The sequence below is a fragment of the Diadema setosum genome, chromosome 12 (genome assembly GCF_964275005.1).
Source record: "Diadema setosum chromosome 12, eeDiaSeto1, whole genome shotgun sequence".
Lineage (NCBI taxonomy): Eukaryota > Metazoa > Echinodermata > Echinoidea > Diadematoida > Diadematidae > Diadema > Diadema setosum.
Genome location: NC_092696.1, coordinates 23,532,377 through 23,560,033, shown reverse-complemented (window position 1 = coordinate 23,560,033; position 27,657 = coordinate 23,532,377). Strand labels below are relative to the sequence as shown.

The 27,657-nt window shown below is 39.7% G+C and overlaps 1 protein-coding gene across 1 annotated transcript in view; it reads left to right on the top strand.

The window, feature by feature from the left end:
* The window catches only part of LOC140236171 (low-density lipoprotein receptor-related protein 6-like), a 77,623-nt gene that overhangs the window by 38,522 nt on the left and 11,444 nt on the right, over positions 1-27,657 (top strand). The window contains exons 3-18 of the mRNA XM_072316138.1: positions 173-374; positions 648-843; positions 2,857-2,988; positions 17,363-17,563; positions 18,804-18,999; positions 19,624-19,874; positions 20,351-20,491; positions 21,401-21,690; positions 22,091-22,317; positions 22,974-23,155; positions 23,699-23,902; positions 24,532-24,672; positions 24,857-25,050; positions 25,634-25,839; positions 26,144-26,334; positions 27,290-27,487. Coding sequence (XP_072172239.1) covers positions 173-374; positions 648-843; positions 2,857-2,988; positions 17,363-17,563; positions 18,804-18,999; positions 19,624-19,874; positions 20,351-20,491; positions 21,401-21,690; positions 22,091-22,317; positions 22,974-23,155; positions 23,699-23,902; positions 24,532-24,672; positions 24,857-25,050; positions 25,634-25,839; positions 26,144-26,334; positions 27,290-27,487 — 3,152 coding nt within the window. The remainder of the gene's footprint in view (positions 1-172; positions 375-647; positions 844-2,856; positions 2,989-17,362; positions 17,564-18,803; positions 19,000-19,623; positions 19,875-20,350; positions 20,492-21,400; positions 21,691-22,090; positions 22,318-22,973; positions 23,156-23,698; positions 23,903-24,531; positions 24,673-24,856; positions 25,051-25,633; positions 25,840-26,143; positions 26,335-27,289; positions 27,488-27,657) is intronic.

Here is a 27,657-nt window from a genome sequence, read left to right as displayed (position 1 = left end):
TGCCTGTACCTACTTGTGCAAACATCCTTGCCTAACTTGCTCACATGCTTGCTGTAGTCATATCAAGTTAGAGGATGCAAGTAGCATTCTGTGATGATCACATAGACATCTGTCTGTTTGAGAATTCCTTTTAATGTGAATGTTTTCTCCCTTCTGTTCTTTCCTCTTCCAGGTATATATATTGGACGGACTGGGGGGAAGTCCCAAAGATTGAACGGGCAGGGATGGATGGGACAGAGCGAGAAGTCATCGTAAGGGATGATATTTTTTGGCCCAATGGGCTAACCATTGACTACTCCAGTGGACGCCTGTATTGGGTAGATGCCAAATATAATCTCATCAAGAGCAGTGACATGAATGGAAGACATCAGAGAGTAAGTAGCATTGCACTGATGTTTGTTTATTATACTTAATCATTTATCTCTTTTTTTTTTCTTTAGGGAGAATCCTCCTGTATTTTAGGACTTATACACATCTTTAAATAAACCTTTACAGTTGTACATAGTCATAACACCTTTGACAAAAAGCTCCAGAACTGTTATTTGTTGATGGTAGCAAGGATAATAATTTCATTTTATTTGATTTGTACATACCGCTAACTGTTACATATCTGCACTTGTTTATTTCTTCATTTATCTAATGTTCAGATCATCTTAGAAGGAGTGTTGGAGCACCCTTTTGCTCTGACAGTCCATGGAGGCTGGCTCTACTGGACAGACTGGGAGACTCAGTCCATACACGCATGCAATAAAACCAGTGGCAAGGAGCAGTGGGTGGTCCATGAAGACCTCTACTCACCAATGGACATCCATGTCTTCAGCCAAGACCGGCAGTCCCCAGAGTGTTAGTATTCTCATAAAGAGACATGCCTGTATGTCCGTCTTTCGCAGGGGAGATGATTTCTGCCAGTGCAACATTAAAAAATCAGTTGTTACTTTTATAGTCTTAACTGTTGACAAGATCTGATTAGATGTGTCATTGTTTGTAGTCTTCAAAATGTCAAACATGGGAGAACAGATTGATTGCTATAGATATGATAACTGAATAGATATTTTTGATTACTGATATCGGGAAAGTTGCTTGATTCCATGTTGGACATCAATTATGCATTTGTATGAATCAGTGGTTTTTGGACTTGATGCCAAAGACATCACACCCTTCCACAATTGATGATATGAAATCAACACTGTTCACTGCGTGAAAGGTAAAGGTCCTCTCCGTGCAAGCCTGTTCAAATCTATTAAAGCTCAGAATATAACAGGAGCTGTAGAAAATTTTTCAGGATGATGGTTGTCAAGGTCAGTGGTTTCAATGCAGGTAGAAAAATGTACATGCAGAGACTCCAACCTCAAGCACCTTCTGATCTGGAGATTCTCCCGCCTGAAACCACTAGCAAACGGGAGACTCCAAATGATGTGTGTGACGAGTGTGAAGCACAAAGTTCCTTGTGGCCGGGGTCCAGGGCCCACTTTAGGGCCCTGGAAGCTCTAGGGTTCTGGATGCTCTCTCATGCTATCTAAGGCTTATTTTTCAACATACGATGATACGAAGAAAGAAATCATTTCAAACGGGAGACACAGACCCCATTTACAGTGCGGGGCTGGGCCGAGCCGCGGCCGAGCCCAGCCTCAATTGCAGGGCCGAGCCCCGCAATTTTGTCCATTTACACTGCGGGGCCTGGCCGCGCTTTTAATTCAAACCTTTCGATATTTTGTCGTAGTGGCGCTCTGCTTGTAAACAAACGCAATTGGGTATAGTCAGTTTTTCAGACCCTTTGCCATCTGGCTTCCGTGGCGACGAAGTCGCTGTTCGGGCAAGGGCCTTTGCCGAAGGAAAAATCCTTTGCAGGACAAAACTACCTTAAACTATACTAGTTTTCGACGTTGAGGGGGTTGATATCCTGCATAGCAAAATAGTACGGGCAAAGGGTTTGGAAGCCAGACAAAAATTGGCCGCGCATTTGGCCCAATTTGCGTTTACACTGAGAAAAGGTCGGGCTCGGCTGCGGCCGAGACCACCTCCAGAGCGTGGCCAAATGTGCGGCCAATTTTGGCCCCGCATTTGGCCTTTTGCGTGTTTACACTGAAATGAAGGTGGGCTCGGCCATGGCCGAGCAGCGGCCGAGCCTCGCACTGGGGTCACAGAGGCAGGGTGGGAGAAATTGAATCTCAAGTGGGAGAATGGGAGATTTTGCAAAAATGGGCTTTCGGCAGGAGATTTCCTGTCGAAAGCAAGAGAGTTGGAGTCTCTGTACATGATGGCTGCTAAAATTATGGCTGCGTTTATCTAAAAAATTTCTAAGGCAGAATCATGATCCTAAACGTGTTTGAGCCATTTTCAGGGGTTAGACAAATGCAACCGTGTTTTCAAACGCGTTTAGAGACGGCATTTTGAAATGCGTTTGAGACCACGATCGCCATTCTGTGAGTAGATAAACGCAATGCCGTGTTGAAACGCGTTCATATCTCAGGGTCAAATCCAGGCTGTTTCCGGTTGTGCTCTCTACCAATTAGTTGTGTGTGACTGGTGAGGCATGTTTGCTGCTAGGCAGTTGACCTTTACTTTCCAGGTTGAATGGCGCAAAGAAGCTGCGCAGTGACAACACTCGAATCGCCATTGTATGGTGGTTAGATAAACGCGGCACCCCCAGAATAGCGTGTAAAACCACCTGCGCAAACACCACTCAAAACGCGTTTTGAAAAGTGATTCTCTCTCTGAAGTTAATGAACGCAGCCTATGCTTGACTCTCAGGTAGCACAAATTTGTATGTTCTATGCACTTCAGGGTCAAGATTTATTCATAGCTCAAGTAACAGAATAATTATACAGTTCTTATCTCACTCCACTCTCTGAACAGACTCTAATCCTTGTGGAACCAACAATGGAGGCTGTTCACACCTCTGTCTCCTAGCACCAACCAGACAAGGCTATAGCTGTGCTTGCCCCACAGGAGTACGATTACTGGAGGATGAGCTTACATGTGCCAATGGTAAGCCAGAATATTAAGCATTTCTATTTTCCTTGATGTCATGAGTAGAGAGTGCACATAGAAAATAGCATTTTACCTGTCTTCTGTTCTTTCCATCTCTTTCACTACTTGTGTATTTGGTTTGATGTGCTATGTCTACCTGTTTGTCTGAAGCACAGTGATACCTTTCCTGTGAATGTGTTGAGAGTGCTGTATCCATCCTTCAAATAGTAGTTTAGGAAGGCTCTGCTCTAGTAGCTCTCTTTTGCAACTCTATTGAATTTTAGCCTAATTTTGTGTTCAAATGAAATTTGACTTCACAGTACCATGTACATCTAATTGTCACCATTTTAAGCTTATGGCCAAAAAATAAAAGTGTTCCTTTAGGCTGATTTTCATTATACCCCTGCCAAACGAAGTTTGAAGGGGGTATATAGGAATCAGCGGACGGTCGGGCGGTCGGGCGGTCGGTCGGGCGGTCGGTCGGGCGGTCGGGCGGTCGGGCGGTCGGGCGGTCGGTCCGTTGCAAATCTTGCGTCGCGAACTGCTTCCTCAGTTTTCAACCGATTCCCATAAAACTTGGCACAGATGTGTGCCTTGGGTTGTAGATGTGCAAGACGTATTTTTTGACAGTACCCAAAAGTACGTTGCCACGGTAACGGCATATTATGGGCAAAAATGGGTACAAATCTTGCGTCGCGAACTCCTCCCACAGTTTTTGATCAATTTTTATGAAATTAGGTACAGATGTTCATCTGAATATGTTGATGTGCAAGACACATATTTCCGCAGTGGCAAAAAGTGCGTTGCCATGGTAACGGCATGTTATTGGTAAAATATAGGGCAAAATGCTTCATGGCAAAACTGCTTCATCAGTGTTCTTCCAATTCTCATGGAATTCATATTGAATGTTTGTCTTAGGATATAGGTCAGCATGACACATTTCTTGACAGTGACAAAAAGTATGTTGCCATGGTAACAGCTCACATATTATGAGCCAAAATGATGGAAAATTTTGTGTTGCAAACTACTTCCTCAGTTTTTGCCCAATTTCCATGAAACTTGGTACAGATGTGTGCCTTTGGTTGTAGATGTGCAAGATGCATTCTTTGACAGTACCCAAAAGTACGTTGCCATGGTAACGGCATATTAATGGCAGAAGATCAAGGAAAGATCTTGCGGATTTAACTACTTCCTCAGTTTTTTGACCAAAGCTTATGAAATGTGGCACACACCTTGATCTTGGTGGGAAGATGTAGAAGACATATTTTTCGGACATGTCGGAAGCTGCGTTGCCATGGTAACGGCATATAAATGGCAGAAGATCAAGGAAAGATCTTGCGGATTGAACTACTTCCTCTGTATTCGACTGAAGCTCATGAAATGTGGCACACACATTGGTCTTGGTGGGAAGATGTGCAAGACATATTTTTTGGACGTGTCGGAAGCTGCGTTGCCATGGTAACGGCATATTAATGGCGGAAGATCAAGGAAAGATCTTGTGGATTGAACTACTTCCTCAGTTTTTGACAAAAGCTTATGAAATGTGGCACACACAATAGTCTTGGTGGGAAGATGTGCAAGACATATTTTTCGGACATGTCGGAAGCTGCGTTGCCATGGTAACGGCATCTAAATGGCAGAAGATCAAGGAAAGATCATTCCTTGGGTAAGACTGTCGTCACGGGGCGGGGGTATTAATCACCTTAAGTGATATTTCTAGTTTATTCTGTTTAGATGGTTAATTGCCGAACATTTCATGATAGAAGGATCAATGTAATCAGCTAGGATGAGACAAAATTAGATGCCAGTGATAGTTGCAACAACTGTGTCATATTAGGTGAAGTTTGAAGCTAAGACTAAGCAGGGAGGTGTAAGAAAAGGAGAGACAACTCCCTCGTAATTCATGCAAACACATGTTTGGGTTCAAAGCGTTACAGTGGGATGTCTAGCATTCCACTGTACGCTTTGAAGTCATGCTCTGCACCGCTCTAGTTGCAAGGCGAAGTTCGGAGACAAAAAACGCATTTCACCTTTCGTTGAATTACAAGCTTTATTTCCCCGTAAAATTTTAAATCGAATACTCGAATTGATTAAGAGTAGTTTAGGAAAGAATTCAATATTATAAACATGTATTTCTAGTTTCTTCGTAATGCGCAAATCGAAATGAAATGAAAATTGGGCCCTCTTAAAAACCTAATATTTTTCTATAATGCGCACATTTCCGCATGTTAGTTTTCTATCCTTTAATCTGGGATGTTTTGATCTTTCAAATAAAGTACTCCGCTAAAGCGTGCTCCAGCGTGCTTTTAAACTATTTGCTGTTAAAATTGTCAGTTGTACACTGCATTTTGATTCGCTGCTCCAATTCAAGGTACACAAATTCATTGTTGCCATCACATTGAAAGAGAGAGAGCGAAATACAGTAGGGGCAAGTATTTCTAGATGTGAGAGCGCTAGTCCCGATTATTTATGCTCTCTTTTGTCAAAGCACCTAATTTCCACCTGTAGTTAAGCGCAGAACTTCTCGGCGGTGCCGCGCATCCTTCAAAGGAGAGCAGGAGTTGTCTCTCCTTTTCTTACACCTCCCTGGACTAAGTAATTTTTGGCCTAAACTTCTTTTACTGTTGGTATTAATGTTGCCTGACTGTTCCATCATCTCATTTGTAGTTTGAAATAAAGAGGCTGTATGACTCATACATGTACAATGAACACTAGTTGTTATCATTGCGTGTTATAAGATAAAGTTAATGTGCTGCAAAATAAAATGTAAAGCTGGAGCGAGATGCTTTCACTTTAAATCAGTGCATAATTATTTGTTTTGTAAAGGTTACTGGCCTTGCAGGGTTCGAAATTGGCGATGGTCCGCTGGCCATTGGCCACCCAAAATCACGTCGGACTAGCTAAAAATCATAAAATTCTGAAGTTACTAGTCCATCTGGCTAGCCAAAATATTGCTTCAGTGTTAAAATTGATTCTAAGTAGTCCGCCTGGCTAGTTAAAAAAAAAAGTTAAGTGCGACCCCTGCCTTGTACAGTGTTATTGTAGAAGATGCCTATATATCTGAAATAACTGGTTAGATATCATAATATGAAACTCCATGTACATTTAATTCATTGTCAGAATGGAAAAGTACTTGACACAAAATTTGACCCTTGGTCTTATACTGCCAATAATTGTTCATGTGCTTTCCTATTTGAAGTGTACTTAAATAAGAGAGACATACAATGCACTACTGTAAAATAAAAGCAGAAGTTAGTTGATCTATTATACAAATTACATTTTCACCCTGAAGTGACCAAAGAAAACTAGAAGTAGGAGGTACCACCACAAAGGAACTTAGTGATTTGTCAATGTCTTGGTGGGTCAAAGGTTGCACTCTCAGCTCTTGTAGTTGAGTGATGACCTGAGCCCCAGTGTGCAGACAAGAAGCCCAGTGTGGATTTAACCTTTGACCTCTGCACTCTGCCACAACCCCTCTCTGGGGTGCCTTTTAGTCTTGGAAGATCAGACCCAGTTTAAAAAATTCTCAAATTTAGTAGCCTTTGATAGGATTAGTACTATATGTATTGTACATGAACATTTTTAATACTTTTCTACAAGATGGGTTTGGAACAAGGGTTGGCAAAAGTTTAAGGCCATGTTACCTGAAAGACTTGACCAAGCTGTACTGTGCAGGAACAGGTCATTACAAAAGATATTTCATCCTCTTGCCTGAATGCCATCCCATTTCCAAGGACAAGTGCAGATTCATTGGACTTGTCCAACAGCAAGTTTTGTTTGCCCCAGACAAATGGATAGATTCATTTCTGGCACTCTGTGGTAATGCTCTCTACTGTGGCAACAGCTGAATTTCGTGCTTGATTTCTTCTTGTTGCCATTGTAGTAGCAGTTGTGGTATGTCGCAAGTTAATCACTGCATACTGAATATATCAGGTAGTTGTAGCTTCTGGTGTCTATCACAACATGCACTTACTGCACTTAGACATTAAAGGGATTGTATAGTTTTGGTTGAGGCCTAACTTCAGGTTTTCTAACATTCTTTTTTTTTTTTTTTGTAAGAATTGAGAAAGCCCATATGAAATATGAAAGAGCATGTAATTCCAAGAGGGATTCATAAATTGGTTTTGAAATGGCTGAGGTATCCAAAACAGAGCAGTCCTGGTAAATGGTGGGACCCAGCTTTTATCAGGATCACTTTGTTTTACTTTGTTTTTGAATTTCTTAGCAAACCCAAAGCTGATTTTCATCTAATAAACTTTGAATTCCCTTCAGAATGGCATGCACTGTGTTCATTTATAAGTGGTTTCTTGGTATCTCTCAAAAACTGAAGCCCAATCCTCATCTCCACCAATACTATACCACCCCTTTAATATACAATGCTAAACACATAATGAAATCATTAGATGCAACATGACAATAATCTCCACACTGCAAGATACAAAGAGTACATCAGGTAGAACAAGGTGCTCAAGACTTGAGAGTAGACTGCTCTGGGCTTCTTGAAAGATTTGTTTTCAGATGGATTCATTGGAAGTCATGGTGATACGTGATCAGTTTGTGTAAATTGCCATCATTTTAAACCCATGCCTGCCAATTTCAATGCTGCTGCTGGAATGGATATACCGTGCTACTGACTGCTTGCAAGGAGTACAGCACAGAGCTTTCAATTCAAGTGATCCAGTTGTACCAACTGTTGTCTTAAGATGTCTTCAACTGGATTTTGGAAATTCAGAAGCAAGTGTATTAGGGTGTGGAATATTTACAGTGAGTTTGCACATGCACATACGAGGTGGTAGAAAACCACACCAGTGTCTTTTATAGCCAGCATGGTATAGCAGGCAAAAGTACACTTCTGAAAACATTGGCTTATTATATGCCTACATGATGTGCGAAGACATTTACATTCATGATGTGCAAACGTACACAAGCTGTTATGCTTTCTTAAAGCAATAACGTGCTGTCTGCGAGCAGCGGCCTACAGTACAGTTGTGGGTGGGTTATAGACCACCCTCGCCCAGCAGTACAATGGTGGATATGTATTACTAAAGATGATTTCATTGCATCATGATCGGTTGATGAATTTCCATTTTTTTTTTCATCTTCTGCAAAGTAGTAGATATAAAAAAAAAAAGTTGGTGTGGAAACTCCTAAAAAGATGTGGACAAGGTCGAGGAACACAAATTTTGTATATTTTTATCGGGATTTTGAAAAAAAAAGAGTAAATAGTAAAGAAAAAAAATGAGGCACCAAAATTGGATGCCCACAAAGACAGGATACTACTTTCTTTTTTATGCCCCCACCACGAAGTGTCGCCAGAGGCATTATATTTTCGGGTTGTACGTCCTTCCATCCGTCCTTCCATCCATCCGTCCGTTCATTCTCAATAAAACCCAAAATAACTAACATTGCGAGTTAGAGAAAAATTTCTCCTTCAATTTGCTGTATAGATTTTACCATTTGATGGCTTCTGGGGTAAAATATTGCGATTGTCCTGCAACACTTCCCCAGCGGTTTTGCGTAAGCATGCTGTTTACTTTATGTGCGTACACATGCTGTTTACTTTATGCAAATTAGGCAGGGAGGTTAAAAGCTTTTGCCGAGTTAATTGCACGGTATTGCCGAGCCTGATTAAACCTACTTCAAGGAAAGTGAACAATCACCACATTTGTGACAAACATTTCATTTAAATTTTTTGCCAATTACGTGAAACTGTCATCACACATTATCATGGCGTACTATGGACTATTGGGAGAACCATGCATTATGGCGGAGGCATACCAGTTGCCATAGCGACATTTCCAGTTTACTTTAACATTTCTAACTTCCTTTCAATGTGATGCCATAAAACTGAATGCTGAAGATGGGGCGGGGCAGCATGAGGCACAGGGACATCAGCTCCTATCCTGGCTTCAAGGTCAAAGTATGTGGGGAAGGGTTTGGCAGGAAAGAAGAAATTCAGTTCTTCTCTGGCTTTGAAAAATACATGTTAATATGTTGGTGGGTAGACAGTAAAGAAAATTCACTTCTCTCCAAGGAAGAAGGATTTTTTCTTCTTTTTCTTGGGGGGGGGGGGGAGAGGAAAAGATGGTGGAGATGGTGAGAGAAAGAAAACAGAGTTTAGTTCTTGACTTTATTGAAGGATGAAGGATTTTTCGAGGGGGGCAGGATGGAAAGGGGATGATGATGAGGGAAAGTCAAAGAGAAAGGAAGAGAATTCAGTTCTTCTTTGTGTTCTTATATGAAATGCCAGGGTAGGTAGATTGAGAAAGAAAGAATGACTTCAGATCGCTGTGCTTTGAGGTAGAATGATTTGGGAGGGAGGGAGAAAGAGGATAGGCTGAGAGAGGGAGAGCATTTACTTCTTCTATGTGCCTTAGAATGATGGGGGAGGGAGATCGAGAAAGAAAGAATTCAGTTCTTCTCTTTACTCCAAAGAGGAAGGATTTGTTTGGGCGAGGGTGGGGGGGGGGGGGTAGTGGAGTCGGTTGTGATGAGCCTTAAATTGCCAGAAAGCCTAGAAAAGCTGCTGCACCTAGTGAATAGCCTAGTCCCTAAGCATGATAAATGACTTCATAAATCAAGTGGAAAAATAATGAGAAACCATTTGTTCCCATGAATTCAGAATAGGTATAGACTTTTTCTTCTACTTACCTCTTCTATGCCTGTATCATTAGAGGAAGCTAAAAGATGCAGGTGGGTATTTTGTGTACCCTCATTTTCCCTCCTTTTGTTTGGGTGGAATGACTTATTTTTGTATTGCAATGTCTACAAGATAGTTGTACATTAATTTATCTCTCCTTCTGTTAGAACTGGCTTGGAGGATTGTTCTGCCCTTTGCTTCCAGAGTCATAATAGATTCTGAATTTTGTCTGCCTGAAAAGAGATAGCAGCTTCCATGGGCCAGCCCTCATTGGGGCCTCAAGATGAAATGAGCTGATTGCATTTTAAAATTTAGTGAACTCCAAATTCTTAGGATCACAACTCTCAATTTACAATCAAATTGTGAAATATACCCTGTGGGTCCAAAGACAACCAGCAGACACCACATGTATTGAAAGAGAGAGGAAAAAATTAAAATTGTCCGTATATCCTTGCCATATTTAGAATAACCTACAAGTATTATGAGCTGTAATTTAATGTACTGGTATGCTATTTCTTACCAATTGTCAGTAAGATTAGATCATTATATACATGTTATGCAAATTGTATTCAGATTTACTAGATCATGGTTTAAATTGATGCAAATCTGTAGTCTAGAAGACAATGTTGTGATTATTAATTACTCCAATCATTTATTTCGTAGTTGATACTTAATCTCATGAAGACTATTTGCATGCATAATTTGTATACTGACACCTGAAAAGAGAAAAAATCCAGAAAACATACAGTTAGGTGCCCTCCTGTTTGTATAGTAGGCCTGTGCCCTAAGCAAGTGGGCTAGCAGGCTTTACTGCTCTACTAACTAACATTTCTTCATTGCAGAATTACATGGTCTAACATAATCATGCATCCTGTGAAGAAGGACATGGAGAAATCTTACATGATCAATTAATTCTAAATGACAGGATTGATACAAGCCCAAAATGGCTCAAAAATACTTATCAGTAAGACAGTACAGTACATGTAAGTTAAAAACCAATAAGTAAAATAGAATTGACATTGTTGATGTTGTCTTTTAATATGCATATTGTTCCATGTATTTTCACCACTCTTCCTTCTCCCCTCCTTTCCTATTTTGTATCCTAATTGACAAATTTTAAATGGATAAAAGCATATCTCATGAAGGGTGCTGCTCTGTTTTTGTGTGTACACTGTTTTTCTCCTTTTCAGTCAGTATTTGAGACCAGTAAAATGTGTAGTCAAATATTAATTTGCCCTTGAGTGGTAAGTATTTATAATCTGTTCATTAGGTCATAACATGTATCACTCAGGAGTGGGGGAAACATTATGAAAAGTTAGCATACATTGTAAATTTTACTATGGAGCATTTAGTTTGGAATTCATCATCTATTTGCCACAATGTGTTGTTCCTCACAACATTGGGCATAATAATCATACAGTATCTGTACCAGTATGTACAAGAGTTGTGCTGAAAGTTATCCGGAGATGAAATTTGTGAACATTGCCCAAGTTTACCCTTACTTACAAGCTACCACAGTATATTTCACAAAGATCCACATGTCCATGTGTTATCATTATCAGTAACTAAAACATTATGTTCCAATTACCAAATGTGATATGCTTGCAGCATTGTTATTGAAATGTTGATTAGGCCTCGTGACATTATAGTTGAATTGTTTATGTAGCCTCAAGAAAAAACAAAACTTTTGCAATGCAGAGCAAAGTTTTATAATGTACTTGGGTCCTGCCTCTTGGGTTTGCTTGTGTATTATGAAGACAGCAGTGATGAGAATACGGGTACAATTGTTTGAGAATATGAACCCTATCCATCATGTAGACAGGTGCAACAAAGGAAGCTGAGCATTGGGTTCCAGTATGGTTGGCTGCTTCCATAAAGCCACTTTTCTCTCTCCCTCTCTTCCTTCTCTCTCTCTTTTTCTCACAAATTAAAAAAAAAAAAAGAGATAACATTTTTGTTATTTCTTTTGAACTGCTCACGATATCTGAAGGACTATGCCTTGTTTATCAACTTGTTCACCCATGATCACCCATCAATTACAAGTTTGTTGAAATCGTACAATACCAGTCATACAGGAGGAGGACAAATTATTGTCAGTGTAATTATTTACTGACTGCAAATAGTCAGGAGATCCATGTTGTTTTTTTTTTCTTCCCAAGTTTGTTTTCAAGCCTTTTTTTTATTTGTGTTTATGTATTAACTATTTTCAAGCCCATCGGTTTTATTGCACATTGTATAGTAGAATGTGATTGTCTGTCTACTCACGCCCCCCCCCCCCCCCAATCAAACAAGGAGAAATTCTCATTTTGTCAACACCATGTTTTTAAACATCATACGTTAAGTGGTGAGATTATGGGGGATTTAGCTACCTGGATTTGTTTTAATTTGGTCTGTGTATCTGGCAGACAACATGCATACAAATAGGCCTATAGGACAACATAGTAAATATACCTTACTATGGCTCTGAATGTCATTTTCTAGCCACATCTATGGATAGGATTAGAATATCATATGATAAAAATGATTTGGTTGGAATTCATTATTTAAGATAAATGAACATTTGTTCCAAAGTCAAAATACAAGGTCATAAAATTTCTAGGAATGTCACTTTCCTAATTTAGCTTCACTTGGTGCATACCTGTGTGAGAATGCAGTGATTGCGGGAGTGGGGGTGATTTGTTATAGTCAGCAGTAATTAAATCGCTTTCATTTTGATTTGGAAAATATATTAGTTATGATTATCATTCTCGCAGTTCCATAGCAACTTGTGTTGAAAATGAGCATGCGAACATACAGTATGTGTACTCTTATGTTCTTTGAGACCTATGTGAAATGAGAGGAAACCTGGACGAGATGTAATGTGGCTTCTTGAACAAATGCCTTGACTCGAGGGAGGTGGGAGCTATGTCAAGAGAAGTTAGTCTCTCTTCACCTTGTCAAGAAAAACATCAATAATCTTTCATTCAGAATCACAAAAGAAAGTCAACATTATGCTGACTGTGGTGATGATTGGTTAAAGGAGCTGTGAACATAGAGAGGAGTCAGGGAGAAAAAGGAGGAAAATGGGCTTTGGGGAGACATTACTATTCCTGTGTTGATTTATCTGACATGCCTCCAGTTCCTGCATGAAGGGAAATACCTTTTATACAGAGGAAATGACAGATGGGCTTCCCCTTCCCACTTTACCCTCATGAAGAGAGTTTGTGCAGGTCACAAGGCTCTTGTCAGACTGTGCTGTTTGCTCTCAGTATCCCCCTGCCTGCTGCTCCCCACCACCCCTCCTTTGCACTCTGTAACCTGACCCTCTGACCCTACACCTTTTGTTCTCTGTTTGCTTCTATTGTCATCTCTCCTTCACTTTTGTGCTGTTGTTGCTCCAGCATCCCTTTTGATTGATGGGTGCAGAAACCGTGTCTACTACCCAGAAACAGACAAAACTCTGCCTGTCCTGTTCCCAATACTGTCTATTCATAGCCTGCAGCTGTAGTGAAGTAGACAGCATTATGTGATTCACATTGTTTTCTCTTCTTTCTTTTTTTTTAATGGCTGATGTGATAGGTTGTCTTCTGTTCTTGTTTTCATGTTTTAAAGGGAGGCGGAAGGATGTATAACTTACTCATCTAGAAGATATGATATAGGCCTACACTATACAATGTAAATCACAAATAAATTATTAAATAGAACCATTTTGAAACCTTCAAACTTCATCACTTATTAGTCACAGTCACACTGGCAAAAGATCAAGAAGTTTAAGATCGCAATCTTTAACCCGTTGAGGATGAGTCCCGAGTATACTTGGGCAAGTGTCTATGGGAAATGTGTGTTTTAGCAAAATTAAACCATCCTCAACGGGTTAAGATCTCACAGTTTTACCAGTGTGACTGCAAATTTCCCATGGAACTTCTCATGAAACTTCCCACTCAAACTAAGGATATTTCCCCCACCCCCGCCACGCTTCTCGATCTTTTGCCAGTACGAACGCTAGAAACTGAAACCTTGTGAAGATTGTCACGTGACCAGTCCACCACCTGTTTGCTGGTTGTGCTTCCGAAGTGCTTGACCACTGTGATGTACAGGTGTTCATTGTTACGTCACAATCACTAGCCATCAGATTGCATACTCTATCTTCTTCCTTGCGCACACTCTCTAATGTTCCAAACTTCTTGATCCAGAGACGGAGAAGTTTGACTGCCAGTGTGGACGGATAACAAAAGATCGTGTAGGCTTCGCGATCTTATATTAAACTTTGCAATCCTTCGCCAGTCTGAACTATTTTCTGTGTATTTTTTGTTGTTGTTGTTATAATTGAGTAGTGACATTGATTGCAACTGTACATAGAAATTTTTATAAGATAATGACATTACCTCCTACTCCGCCCATTGACATGTACACAAACACATTCAAATTATATCATAGTTTAGTAACTACCACCCCTTTGAGTCAATAGGGAGCTTTAGATTTTAGACGCGCGGACGTTCAGAGGGAAAAAACATCTTCTGAGCGTGCGCAGAAGCGCGCGTCAAGTCGATCTATTTTTAGCTTGCGTCGCCTGAGTTTTTCACTACGTGTACCGGGCTATTTTTACGTCCGCACAGTTTGCAATGTAGAGAGCTACTTCATGCACCGATCATATGGGGGTGCGATTTTATCTTTTATACGTTGCGTCCCAGCGTAATCTAAAGCTACTTTTCAACGCGACGCAGGGGAGAGGAGAACGTCCAGCGCACTCGTCTCAAACGTCCGCGCGTCAAAATCTAAAGCTCCCTATTGTTGTAAAGTTATTACAAAACTTCAGTAGTATGGTAACACCAATTTTTTTTTAATTTTATGTCAAAGAAAATGGTTAGAAGGTGAAGGATTTACGTAGAGGTTAGTAAGAGACTTAGTTAGCTTGATGATAATATTACCTGCTCCAATTTGCATAATATGTGGTTGCGGCAAATTCTGTAGAATCACAGAGGCATGGTATTTTGTGACATCATAAGTTACTTATTTAAGTTCTGATTTTTTATAAACCTCTACCATTCTGTTGGTCTCACATATTAAAACAATTTGAATATACTGTAAAACCAGGTACATTCGTCTTATGAAACTTCCGCGAATTTGAGCTGTTGGCCTTTTTTGCGGTATGAAACTTTTGTGATTTGCTGACCATGAAAAAAAATTATGCGTACTCAGTACCTGTAGATTTATATAAAATCTTTGTAGTACTCCATATTTTGGGGCTTTTATTAAATGAATTATGACATTGTCAGAGAAGACCAGTATTTGATGTGATGCCTACTAAACACAGTTGCATTAAATTTGGAAGTGCACTTGCCATCATATTTGATTACATGCTAGGTCTACCGGTAAATGCTACAGCATCGGTACAAGTCAACTTACTTGTATGGTGTATAGTCTTGTACTGGCTTTTGAATAATGCATTGTGTGGACAAAACCTTGTGTGAACAAAACCTTGTGTGAATCATGCAAAAATTTCTGGTTTTACAGTTGTATGCAATTCAACAGACTTGTCACATGTCAGTTTTTGTAGAAAGACAAGTTTCAAAGCATCCTAGAGGCAGTACTTGGAAAAAACAAAAACAAAAAACAACAACAACAACAACAACAACAACAACAAAAAAGAAGAAGGAAAGAAACAGCATGTAATGCTTCTATTACATCTGTGAGTATATTTGGTATGCTGATTTGGTATTGGCTGAAATAATTACAGTTGGCATTATGGACAACTTACAAAGCAAAGTGATTTTATGGAGTTATTAGGCAAACATATGGTGGGCCACCCATAGATGCATGTGATGAGTATAGATGGAGAGCATGATAAAAAAAGAATGTGTGTGTGTGTGGGGGGGGGGGGAGGGGTGAATGTGCAAATTAAGGAGAAGAAGGAGACTAAGTCTAATCTGAATTTGAAACAATGAGATAAAAATAAAGGGGCAGAAAGTAGGAAAAAGAAAAGCGACACTAAAAGAAGGGAAAGAAGGGATTTGAGAAAAGAGAAAAAGGGGCCTGGCAAAGTGATATGGAAGATACTTGCAATCATGTTTACAAAGAGAGAAAATGAAGCAAAGGGAGAAAAATCATGGACTCCATGTAGCCATCTGAGAAGAAAGGAGGGGTAAGAATATCATGAAAATGAGAAAATGCATTTTAAAGCCATTGTTGGTTTGTGACTGCTGCGTACATTAAGTCCTAACGAGATAACATAAATCACAACAAGCTTCTGGGTAACTTTGCCTGTGTTATGAATTGATGCTAATTGAAAGCGACACAATTGAATCTTCCTTTCAAATTTGTATGTATCGCATGATGTGATCTGAATGTATTTTGTTCCTCTCTTTTCTATCTAGGTGGTTTATGGTGAATGTACTCTGTAATCTAAGATGCAATGAAAGACAGCAAGGCATATGATGAGTAATGCACATAAAAATTGTGCACATATTATGGAAAAAAAATTTACGTAAATCTGCGTATATGAGCAAGTATAGTACAGATGTGTTTTGATTAATCAGAGGAAATAAGTCTTGAGATTGATGCTCGTCTCTGTGTTTTGCTCATGAGTGGGAGCATTCCACATTTCTTTGATTTGCGTGGAAAACCTCTGTCTTTGTCTTTTAAAGTTTTCATTTCCTATCTTAACTAAAAAGAACTGATTTTCAGTAATAGTTTGACAATACAATGTGCTTTGTCGAATTATTCACAAAACAAGAATGATCTAAAAACTTGAGAGTGCAGTACAATGTACATGAACCTCTTTGATCAAAGAGATCACTGTGTGTCCGTGTTGTTACCCCTGTATCCCTTATGCGGGGGGGGGGGGGGGGGGGTATATTTATTAGGAATTGTAACATGTATGATGCACCCTGAAACAGTATGTGATGAGTTGAACACAAAGTAATTTGAAATGACAGTTTAAATTCAGTGATATTGTAATGTCCTTGAAATTCCAGAGGAATGGCCTCATGGTCTTTTATTTCTAATTTGCTTTTTTCAGCTCCTAATTTAGTTCAATAATTTGTTGTTTTCTAAAACATTGCCATTGCCCATATGGTATTGGCATTCAATCAAGTATTATTGTAGTTATGGCTACTATGGTTTTCACCTTGGGATACAATGCTTAGTTGATGTTTAAGCCAAATGCTCAGACTGGCAACTTCATGTAAATTTTTGAATGAAAATTAGTCTATTATTGCCATGAAACGATTATATTGCAACAAGATGCAGGTATACCTTTCAGCAATATATTAGTCTCCTCAAAATGTTTTAATTGAAGTCGAGTTGTGCTCATTTTCAGCAGCATCAATATCAAGCAAAATTGGACATAAAGATGACTTTTGTCTTTGTCTATTAAGTATTTACAAGCATATTTATAGATTACTGAGATGTTACAAACTTATATCCACCCATTTTACACTTGCCATTATCATATCGTGACATTCTTGCGTATTGTATTTTTTACAAACTCTCTTGTGAAATAGCATTATGTGTATTTTGATTTTTTTTTCAAGCGTCAGGAATGTCTTCATCAGAGACGAAATTACTTTGTGGAGGATTCATCAATAATTATGATTATAATAATAATGGCCATGATGATGCAGGTAAAATATCATCAACATTGTCATTGCTATCATTATCATTTCCATCATGAAGATGACCATTACGATATATGTTATCACAGTTTGTATTGTTATCACTTCTTGTGTCCTCATTATCAAATATCTGTTTCAATTTTACCCCTGCTATGTCCAGGCCCCCAGGAGCTGCTGCTGCTGGCGCGTCGTAAGGATATCAGGAGGATATCCCTGGACACGCCCGACTACACTGACATCAAGCTCCCACTTGAGGACATCGAACATGCCATCGCTATTGACTATGACCCTGTTGAGGGTTACATCTACTGGACGGATGATGTGGTGCAGGCAATACGCAGAGCAAAGTTGGATGGATCAGGTCAGCTGTCATGAATAGTGATTCACTGTGTTGTTTTTAAGCTGCATACTTCTCCTTGAGAAGAAAAAGAAAAATACCTTTGCCTTATCATTTCCCGGCTTAAGCCTATCCCTGTTTCTCTCTTCTCATGGGCTGTTGTGGAAAGTTGGCTAACCTGCCCATTGTTCAGGGCTTTCTAGTACTGCAATTTGGAAGGGTTAGTATTGGCAGTTGCATTTCTTAGCAGTAAAAGGTGAGGTTGAGCATGCCAAGAATAACAGAAAATGAGACCCTGATGTTAATTAGTGTGAGATTTTGCAGTCCTCATGAATTTTCATTCCTTTCTCACCTGACTAGGTCAGGTACACTTAGTTTGTTAAAAGCATCGTGTCATGTCTGTTGTATTGAAGACTTGTCCCATGAATATCCACTACTCAATGTATAGTATGGGGTTAAAACACTGCAAGTGAGAAAAGAGGCAATTTATTAGCCTCTGTTTTACAGTTCATTTGAGACCAAGAATACAAGTGAGGAAAAGGCCAATGAAATCCATGGCAAAGGATGTTTTCAGGCAAATGAAAAGGGTCTAGAAAACCTAGTGAGAAAAAAAGGCTTTGGTAAATAGAGAAATAGTTATATACAATTTTGTAGCCATCTTGCATAATGCTTGCCTGTGTGTATGCACAGATGCTAATTTAGCTTGAATAAAGTAAATGGCTTTGTTTTATACCCCTTTCATAAACTCAATTATGCGGATAATATCCGCATCATTTGGTCGTAAAATCGGAGCGGGGGAAGAATTATCCGCTTTTTTTCGACCCTTCTATTATCCGCATAATAGCAGCATCGGGACCAGATTTGGAGTTTGTGAACGCAAATCCAAAGTTATGCGGATAATTGCCGGGGTGCGGTCAAAACGTCACCTGTCTTTCCCGCAGGAGGGACGTGTGCAGTCACCATGATGATTATCCGCCTTTTTCAGGACGGGCGCTCGTAAAAATAATGCGGATAATTTTCAGAGTTTGTGAACGCATTTTTTATTGAAATGTCCGCATAATTCTTAGGCGGATAATTGGAGGATGAGTTTATGGAAGGGGTATTAGAAGCTCTTGCCCAGAGACTTCAAACGAAAATATATGATGCCAGTATGGATCATGTAACATAGTAGTGGGAAAGAAAGTTTGGCAAAGTATTCTATAAAGTGCAGATGCTGTCATATCCCTTGTCAGTTGACATATGTTTTTTTGTAAAAACTTTACAGAGAGTGAGTATGTTATCCAGGGTGATATCGTCCATCCTGATGGTATTGCTGTTGACTGGGTGGCACGTAATCTTTACTGGACTGACACGGGTACAGACCGCATAGAGGTCTCCCGGCTGAATGGCACATCACGCAAGATGCTGATTGCCGAGGTCTTAGATGAACCAAGAGACATTGCTGTTGATCCAGCTAAAGGGTAAGTGTTAGTGATGACACGAACTACCACATTTTCCCTCCACCTCTCAGTTAGGAGATGATCTCACAGTTCTTCTTGTGGATGGCTCTTTCATGTGGTGGCCTGATTTAATTCATTCAAGTTCCTAAAGCTCCTACAGTACTCATGTTGTACAGATCATTCAAGATGTAGCAGATATGCTGCTGTTGCATGAGATGAACTCAATGTTTGATATTGTATAGTGAGTATTGACTTGTGCAAAACTGTATGTGCTTTTGAGCATGTGATTTTGTAGTATCAAATGAGGACTTTTACAGAGCAGCAATCATCAATTCTGTTGTAATGGGAGCCTCGTTCATAAGAAAACGGCAATAAACGGCAAATGGCGTAGAATGCACTTCCTGCAGCCCGTCCAGGAAAGTGTTGATAATTCAAATTCTTGTTCATATGTGGTAACCAAAAAGACATACTTGTATCAAGCTTCAAAATATTCTGCATGGAACTTTTTCTTCTTTGTGACCCCCTGCCCCATCCTCTCCCCTTCCAGAATTTCATTTGTGTCAGTTTAATGAAATTATGTGTTTTTATAGAGGAATGAATAAATACCCAGATTAATCCACACTTCTCAATGTTTTACTTTGACAGCTATATGTACTGGACAGACTGGGGCATTGAGTCAAAGATTGAGAGGGCTAACCTTGATGGCACAAACCGTACAGTTCTTGTGAACACCTCCCTCATGTGGCCAAACGGCATAGCCATTGACTATGCTGAACAGAAGATCTACTGGGGAGATGGGTCAGAGGACAGGATTGAGGTTATCGACGCAGATGGCTCTAATCGGAGGGTTATCGTCGACCAAGAAATCCCCCACATATTTGGGTTCAGTTTGCTTGGTAAGTCAGGAGTTGGAAGTATTCCTGATTTGTCTCAGGTGGCATAAGTTGGTCCCTCACATAATTGATGTAGCAAAAATGTGCTTTTTATGTTGGAGGAACATGAGAGAAATGTCATGTTGTTCATATTGTGGTTTGAATTAATGTCTTCTTTTATCTAGAATTAGCAACTTTTTCTCAGGAAATGATGGAATTTTTAAAATTTATTCATTGTCTACAACAGTGTCTGTGAAGTTTAAACTGTTATTCCCATATTACTGCTTGATCACATATATCTCTTGTGTGTAGTACCTCTTAAGTAATAGTAATTGAAATTCTGAGCAATTGCTGGAGTAGATACAACATGTTTGATTTTTTTTATTTTTTTTTTATTTTGGAAAACAAGTTCCTAAGCTGGTAGAGTTGAATGTGAAGTTGAACAAGTTTGTATTCAAATGCCATCTGCTTGTTTTGTGTGTTTGGGGTTGTGCTTCTAGGTGATTATATTTACTGGACAGACTGGCAGAAACGGACAATAGAGCGTGTGGACAAGCACACGGGTGAGAACAGGGAGCTAATCATCGAGAGTCTGTCTGAGCTGATGGGACTGAAAGCTGTCAGCATGACACAGCTACCAGGTATGATATCAGTTTCTTCCCACCCACTCCGTTCTCCAATGAGAGTAGATTAACTCCTTGCCTTAAACCAGGGTGTAGTGATATGGAAATACTACTCGTTTATTTGAATGAAAAAGAATACTAATGTCCCACCTGAACAATGAATCCACCTGCATTTCTTTTCAAAGTTAAACTGTAATACTAACACTACCCTATCTCAAAATGGAAAAAAAAGTGTATTAAATCAGATTTGTTCTGTCTTGGTCTATGTGTGCCAATCACAGAGTACCTTACAATGTCCCAAAGTAATGTGGTGAGATTATCATTTTTCCTTAATAATAATAATAATAGTGAGACTCGTATAAAGCGCACATTTCTACCTAAAAAAGATGCCAATATGATTCTTGCCAGTCAATGCAAAGCAAACACTGATATCACGATATTTTGTTGCACTTGTTGAAGAAGATAGATTAATGCCCTGTTTGGTACTACGTCAGACTCATTCAAATTTGATTTTCTGGTATCTCTCATTTGTGCCATCAGAATAGATATATCATGCCTCTGCCCTGAAGGATGCTGCAGGCATTATTGTTTTAGTCTTAACACCTGGCTCCAGGCAGGTGTTATGCATTGCCTATTTATTTAATGAAATTATTGAAAGTTTCCATGGTATCTTGTACCTAATGATACTAAACTTGCACATGGTATGAATGCCAATGATGTATCCCATAATTTTGTATTCAGGATAGTTCCTAGATGTTTGATTATCATTGGTGATATGGCACAGTCAGGGCACTGTATTGTCCTTGATATATCAAAGAAAGATGTGCGATATATGTATAGATTGGGGCAACATTGATGCAATTTTCAAGGGTGAGTCAGATCTTGCAAATGTTAACCTTTGACATTTGACTTTTGCTGATCCTACAGGTACTAATCCATGTGGTGTCAACAATGGTGGCTGCAGCCATCTGTGCCTGTACTGCCCCCGTGGGCCTGTGTGCTCCTGTCCTATGGGCCTGGAGCTCCTTGCTGATGGACACACATGCATTGTGCCAGAAGCCTTCCTCCTCTTCCTCATGAAGGATGACATCCGACGCATCTCTTTGGAGACGACCTTCAAGGATGTGGAGATCCCACTTAGTGGCATTGAGCAGGCAACTGCACTGGATTTTGACATCCTGGATAATCGTATCTACTGGTCAGACTCTAAAGTTGGGGTAAGCACTAGCTTAGACCTATTTTTCCTGGATAGAGTTAATAAGATGTGCAAGGCTATTTGTCGATGTGGTACTGATGACTTTATGCAGAGGAAACTGAAACAGATTTTCAGACCAGGTCATATGCAACTTTTGTTTTGTTTTTGTTTAAATTGTGATTCTGTTATGTGCAAGCTCATTGTCTCAATAGGGTAATATTGAAATCTTTAGTAAGAATGTTGTGTAGGCTCATGTTTCACGGAGAAAGGGAATAAAATATTTGTATGTTTGTCTATATATATCTATATCTTTGTATTTTGGGTTTGCTGTGTTATTTTCTAGTGTAGATCTGCCCACAGACTGCCACGGTGATTTTTCATTGATAGTGATGTTCTGTCAACCTCTCTTGTTTTTTTTGCAGAAAATCAGTCGAGCCTTTATGAATGGGACTCACCGTGAGGATGTCATTGAGTTTGGTCTAGAGATGCCAGAAGGCCTTGCAGTTGACTGGCTTGCCCACAACATCTACTTCGCTGATGTACGGCGAGGTCGTATTGAGGTCGCCCGTCTGGATGGCTCATCCCGTCGTGTAATTGTGTGGAAGAATATTCACAGTCCACGGTCCCTGGCACTTGATCCAACAGAAGGGTAAGGAAGACTTCACCAGGAGAGATGCATTGTCAAGAGTGATGTTATCTTGTTGATTTCAAAAGATTCAGGATTGATCTTGTGTTTCTAGGAAGGAGTCAATAAGGTTGCAAAGGTTGAACAGTGTGTTAAAATTACATGATTTGGTTAAGAACCAGAACCATAGTAAAATATGCAAATAAAAAAAGAATGATATCGTTACTTTGAAATTGGATTCTCGTTCAGTTTTTAGCATCGTGAATTATCTATATTACTGCTTCTTGTACGTTTGAGATATCATATTGATTGTGTTCAGTTTTCTTTCTAATTGAAATACCAATAACATTAACAACACCCTTGATCCAGAATAGTACTACAGTGAGTGGCATGGGTAGAGAAAGGGCGACAATATAAAAAAAATGTTCTGATGACTTCTCCAAATGAAACAGCCAAATTTAGAGAAGTACCTGCATACAAATGTGGACTAAAGATTGAAATATGACATACTGGAGGTGTCTTTGACCCACCACCCTTTGGCTTCCAACAATTAGAATGCTTCCCTAATATTTCTCCAGAGATGTTTCCTAACATATCTCTAGAGATAAAAATCTTTATCATGTTGCAATGTAGGTGCCTGCACTGGTTAAATCTTTGTCATGTTGTAATGTACATTGTAGGTACCTGTACTGGTGTGAATGGGAAAGGGATGCATACATAGAGAGAGCCTACATGGACGGCTCAAACAGAGAGATCATATTCCGGGGTGGCAGAGCAACTGGTTTGACCATTGACTATGAGGATCGGCGTTTGTACTGGGCATCATTTGACACCAAAGGAGTAGAATCAACCAATATGATTGGTGAGTCATTTGTCTGACATGACTGTCAACTTGATCTTTTACAATGTACAAGCGACAGCCAATCAGATCAAACTCTCTGAATACAGCTGCAAGAGGTAGTTGTGTTAGTTGCTGTGGTACAGTAAAATAAAATCATCATATTAGCCCCCCCCCCCCAAAAAAAAAAAGAATGAAAAAACCCAAGCAACTAAGAATTAATATAAAGTAAATGAAAGTGGAAATCTTAATCATATTATGATAGTATTGATGTCAGTAAAATCATCTAAGATATTGTCTTCCTGGAAATTTTTATTTTTATTTTTTTTTTTTTATTCTATTTTATAGCATCTGTAGATTCACAGTGTCCTTGATATTGGAAGTGTTTCAAAATGATTAATTAGTGGCAGTATTATTCAATTTAGTCATACTCTATTTTTCTTTAATGGAAGGGAATGACTAGTTATTTCTCACTAGTAGCCATTGCTTTGTTACTTCTGCATTTTAATGATGCTGGATCTGTTGTACAAATACTGGACTGCATATATTTATCAAATGTCTTCACAGGTCAAGATCATCGACGGCTGATCTCCGATGAGCTGCCATACCCGTTTGGGGTCACCCAGTTCCGAGACTTTGTGTACTGGTCCGATTGGTCATCTAAGACCATTGAACGCTGCAATAAGACCAGTGGTGCCAATAGAACTAGGATCCAAGGGGGACTGACTGATGTCATGGACATCTTGGTCTTTCATTCCTCGAGACAATCTGGTAAGATGCCATCATGAAAAATATCTGTCATATAGATGATGGTAGCACCAACAAAAAAAACATTGAGTGGATTCATACTTACCTGTATGTCTACTCTTGACAAATATGTGACTAATCCAGAGACTCCAACCCCAAGCAACTTCTGATCTGGAGATTCTCCTGCCTGAAACCCCTAGCAAATGGGAGACTCCAACTTGATGTGCGCAAAGCGCACATCACGAGTGCGAAGTTCCTTGCGGCCGTGGTCCAGCTCTAGGGTTCTAGATGCTCTCTCGTACCATCTAAGTCTTATTTTTCAACATACGATGACACTAAGTAAGAAATCATTTCAAGCGGGAGACACAGAGCCAGGGCGGGACAAATTAAATCTCAAGCGGGAGAACAGGAGATTTTGCAAAGATGGGCTTTCGGCGGGAGATCTCCTGTCAAAAGCAGGAGAGTTGGAGTCTCTGCTAATCACCTTAAAACCACCAAATATTTGGCAGTTTTCACTTCTTTGGAAATTATCAAATTAGACTTAGAGATTCTGTTGAAGTAAATTCAGTTGTTTGTTCAAATTTTGTTTACAGTTGTGAACATATTCTGCTCTTCAATGTGAATGAATACATTGCTCTTGTATCCCTCCCTAGGCTGGAATCCATGTGCAGTGAACAATGGAGGATGTGAGCAGCTCTGCTTGTCTAGACCCAACGTAACAAGCAATGACTGGGACTATGTGTGTGGCTGTAGTACCCACTACACACTTAACTCAGACAATGTAACATGTTCACGTAAGTACTCTGAATATCATCCCCTTGGCAAACACAAGTAGAAAACTTTTCATGATGCTATTCATAAGGACATTATTAGTGCCACTGTTGTTTTAGTCATGACAAGTTTGGTTTGGTTTGTTTAGTTTTGTTCTCATTGTAAATTGAGATTTGATCATCTTCATTGATGTTCTGCTACCTCCAGCCCCAGAGTCATTTCTCCTGTTCAGTGTGCGGACGTCCATCAGCCGCTGGATGCCAGAGCACCCTGATATCGTCCTTCCCATCCACAATGTGCGCAACATTCGTCGCATTGCCTATGACTTTGATGAGAAGCGTGTCTACTGGATTGACCGTCCGTCCAATGACATCAAACGGGCCTATGACAACGGTGTTGCAGTGAGTTTGCTCCAAATTTGGTTTCCTTTATGTTTGTGTCAGAGTGTGATATGTGATCGTTCTCTTTGTCATGCTCTTTTGTTACGTGTGGTTTCTCAACCTGAAGTAGGCTCACTGAAACTTCAGTAAAGACTCAAATTGTAAACTAATTATATTTTATGGTCGTAACATAACACTGACCCTATATTTGTCTCTAGTTACCATATGGCATTATGTACCACTGCTGTGTCTTCTCTCTCTCTCTCTCTCTCTCTTTGTTAATCACAATTTTGATTTACTTTGTTTGTATATGTACTGTATTATTCCTCTTCCCAATGTTTAATACTTTTGTATTTACTTTGTGAATTTGTTATACTTAACTTGTATGGACTCACTGAAAACCAGCTTTTTAGCTGAAAGCAAGTCCCCCCCCCCCCCCCTGTGCTTAAATAAATACAAGTACAAATACAAATCTACAAGTTGTAGTTTTTGATGAAAGTGTCACGACCTTCAGTGATATAATGTGTAAGTGGTTACTACCAGTGCTAAATATGAATGAGATGTGTTAAATAGCAGACTCTCATTGTTGTGTCACCCATTGTAGCCATTGCCATTCATCACCAACCCAAGGGGACCATCTTCTTTTGAACCCATGGACATGGCCATTGACCCATACAGCCGCCTTCTCTTTTGGACCTGTGCCAACCAGAGCACAATCAATGTCACACGTCTTGATGGCACCAAAGTGGGTGTGGTCATCAGTGACCGCTTGCAGAAGCCCCGCCTCCTTGCACTGATGCCTGAGAAAGGGTAAGAAATAATTCACAAATCACAAGTTTCAAAAGCAGCACAAAGCTAATGGCAAGCTGGCACAGGCCAAAGTCTGTATTGTATGTTACAGAATATTGATCGCGCAAACCTGGCGTGGAAATGAAACTGGAAATTTGTCTAAAAATATGGAAAAACAATCCGAATAGGTATCAGAAAATAGTTGTAAACATCAGTTTTCAAAGGTTTTTCCGTATGCGTGAATAGTGTCATCGTAAGTTTCAAGGCTTCTCACCAACAAAGGTATTTGTATGGTCTTTTTGCAAACCCCTGTCACCTCCAACAGGCTGATGTTTTGGACCAATCACCGCGATGCACCCAAGATTGAGCGTGCTGCTCTCGACGGCACTGACAACATGGTCATCGTCAGTAAGGGCCTTGGCCGTTTACAGGCTCTGACCGGTGATCATCGCAGTGAGCGTATCTTCTGGGTCAGTCAGGAACTGGAAGGGAAGATCATCAGTACCACTATCACAGGTGAGACTGAGAACTAATGCTCAGGATTAAGCTTCTATTCTGAAGTCTTGTTATAGCAGTGCTAAACCAGTACTGTGAGGCCATGAGTGTTTTATGTCACTGTATGCCGGTATTCTCTGCTTTGGTGAAGGGAGTATATATTTGTGTATTTGTTGCTTTTCATATATCAGCTGTGTGTGATTCAGTTTCACCCTTTCAAAATCTCACTTTTTCTCCATATCTTGGAAATAGCTCAAGGTATCTTCATGAAACTTAAGACATATGCATATACTGCCTGATAATGATTCTCTTGGAAATTCGGGTGTCATGGGGTTAAAGTTCAAGCATCAAAGGTCAGGTAAAATTCTACTATTTAATGCTGAAATACACCCATACATTGGAGATTACTCAATGCATAAACTTAATCAAACTAGAAATATGCATGCATTACTGCACAATGATTCTGTAGGGGAAGATTTTGGCCAGGTCAAGTGAAAGTTTTGATATGTCACAATTTACTTCCCGTATTTTGAAAATAGCTCAAAGTATTGTCATGAAAGTGGATATTATCAGTTAATGATTATTTGAAGAATTGTGGGCTGTAGGGTCAAAGGGCAAGGGTCCAAGGTCAAGTGAAAATGCTCAAATTCTGGAATACTTGCTCTCTCTCAAACAATTCAGCCATCCATCCAAATGAAACCTAGTTCAAGATAAATTCACACTCACACATTTTTGACAAACATGTCATTTTAATTTTTTGCCAATTATGTGAAGCTGTCGTCTCACATTTTCAAGACGTACTAAAGACCTATAGGGAGAGCCGTGCATTAACGCGGAGACATACCAGTCACCATAGCGACTTTTCTAGTTCAAATATGAGATATACGCATGGATCATAATTGCCTTGCTGATGTTCATATGCTGATCTTTGAAAAGCAAGCCTTATTTTGATTTGTGCCTTCTCTTGTGTCTGCAGGCATGGACCTCCGAGAGCTGATTGTTGACCTTGCCAACCCTGTGGGACTAACAGTCATGGGTGACTTCCTCTACTGGGTAGAACGTAAGGCCATGGTCATCAAACGCGTAGACAAACTGACCGGCCAGCGTCCCTCACGCATCCGGAGTGCCATTAATGGTCTGACCGACATTCTGGCTGTTGATGGCAACCTCATTGGTAAATATTTAATGAAGATGCTTGGTAGTGATAGTACTTTCCATAACAACAAATTGTTCACTCCTTCTTCATTTAATATCCAGCTATTCTTAGTGAAAGCAATATCAACCATGGAATATCAGATGGTCACCTTAAACCCTATGATCTACTAGATATGTGTCTCTATGCAA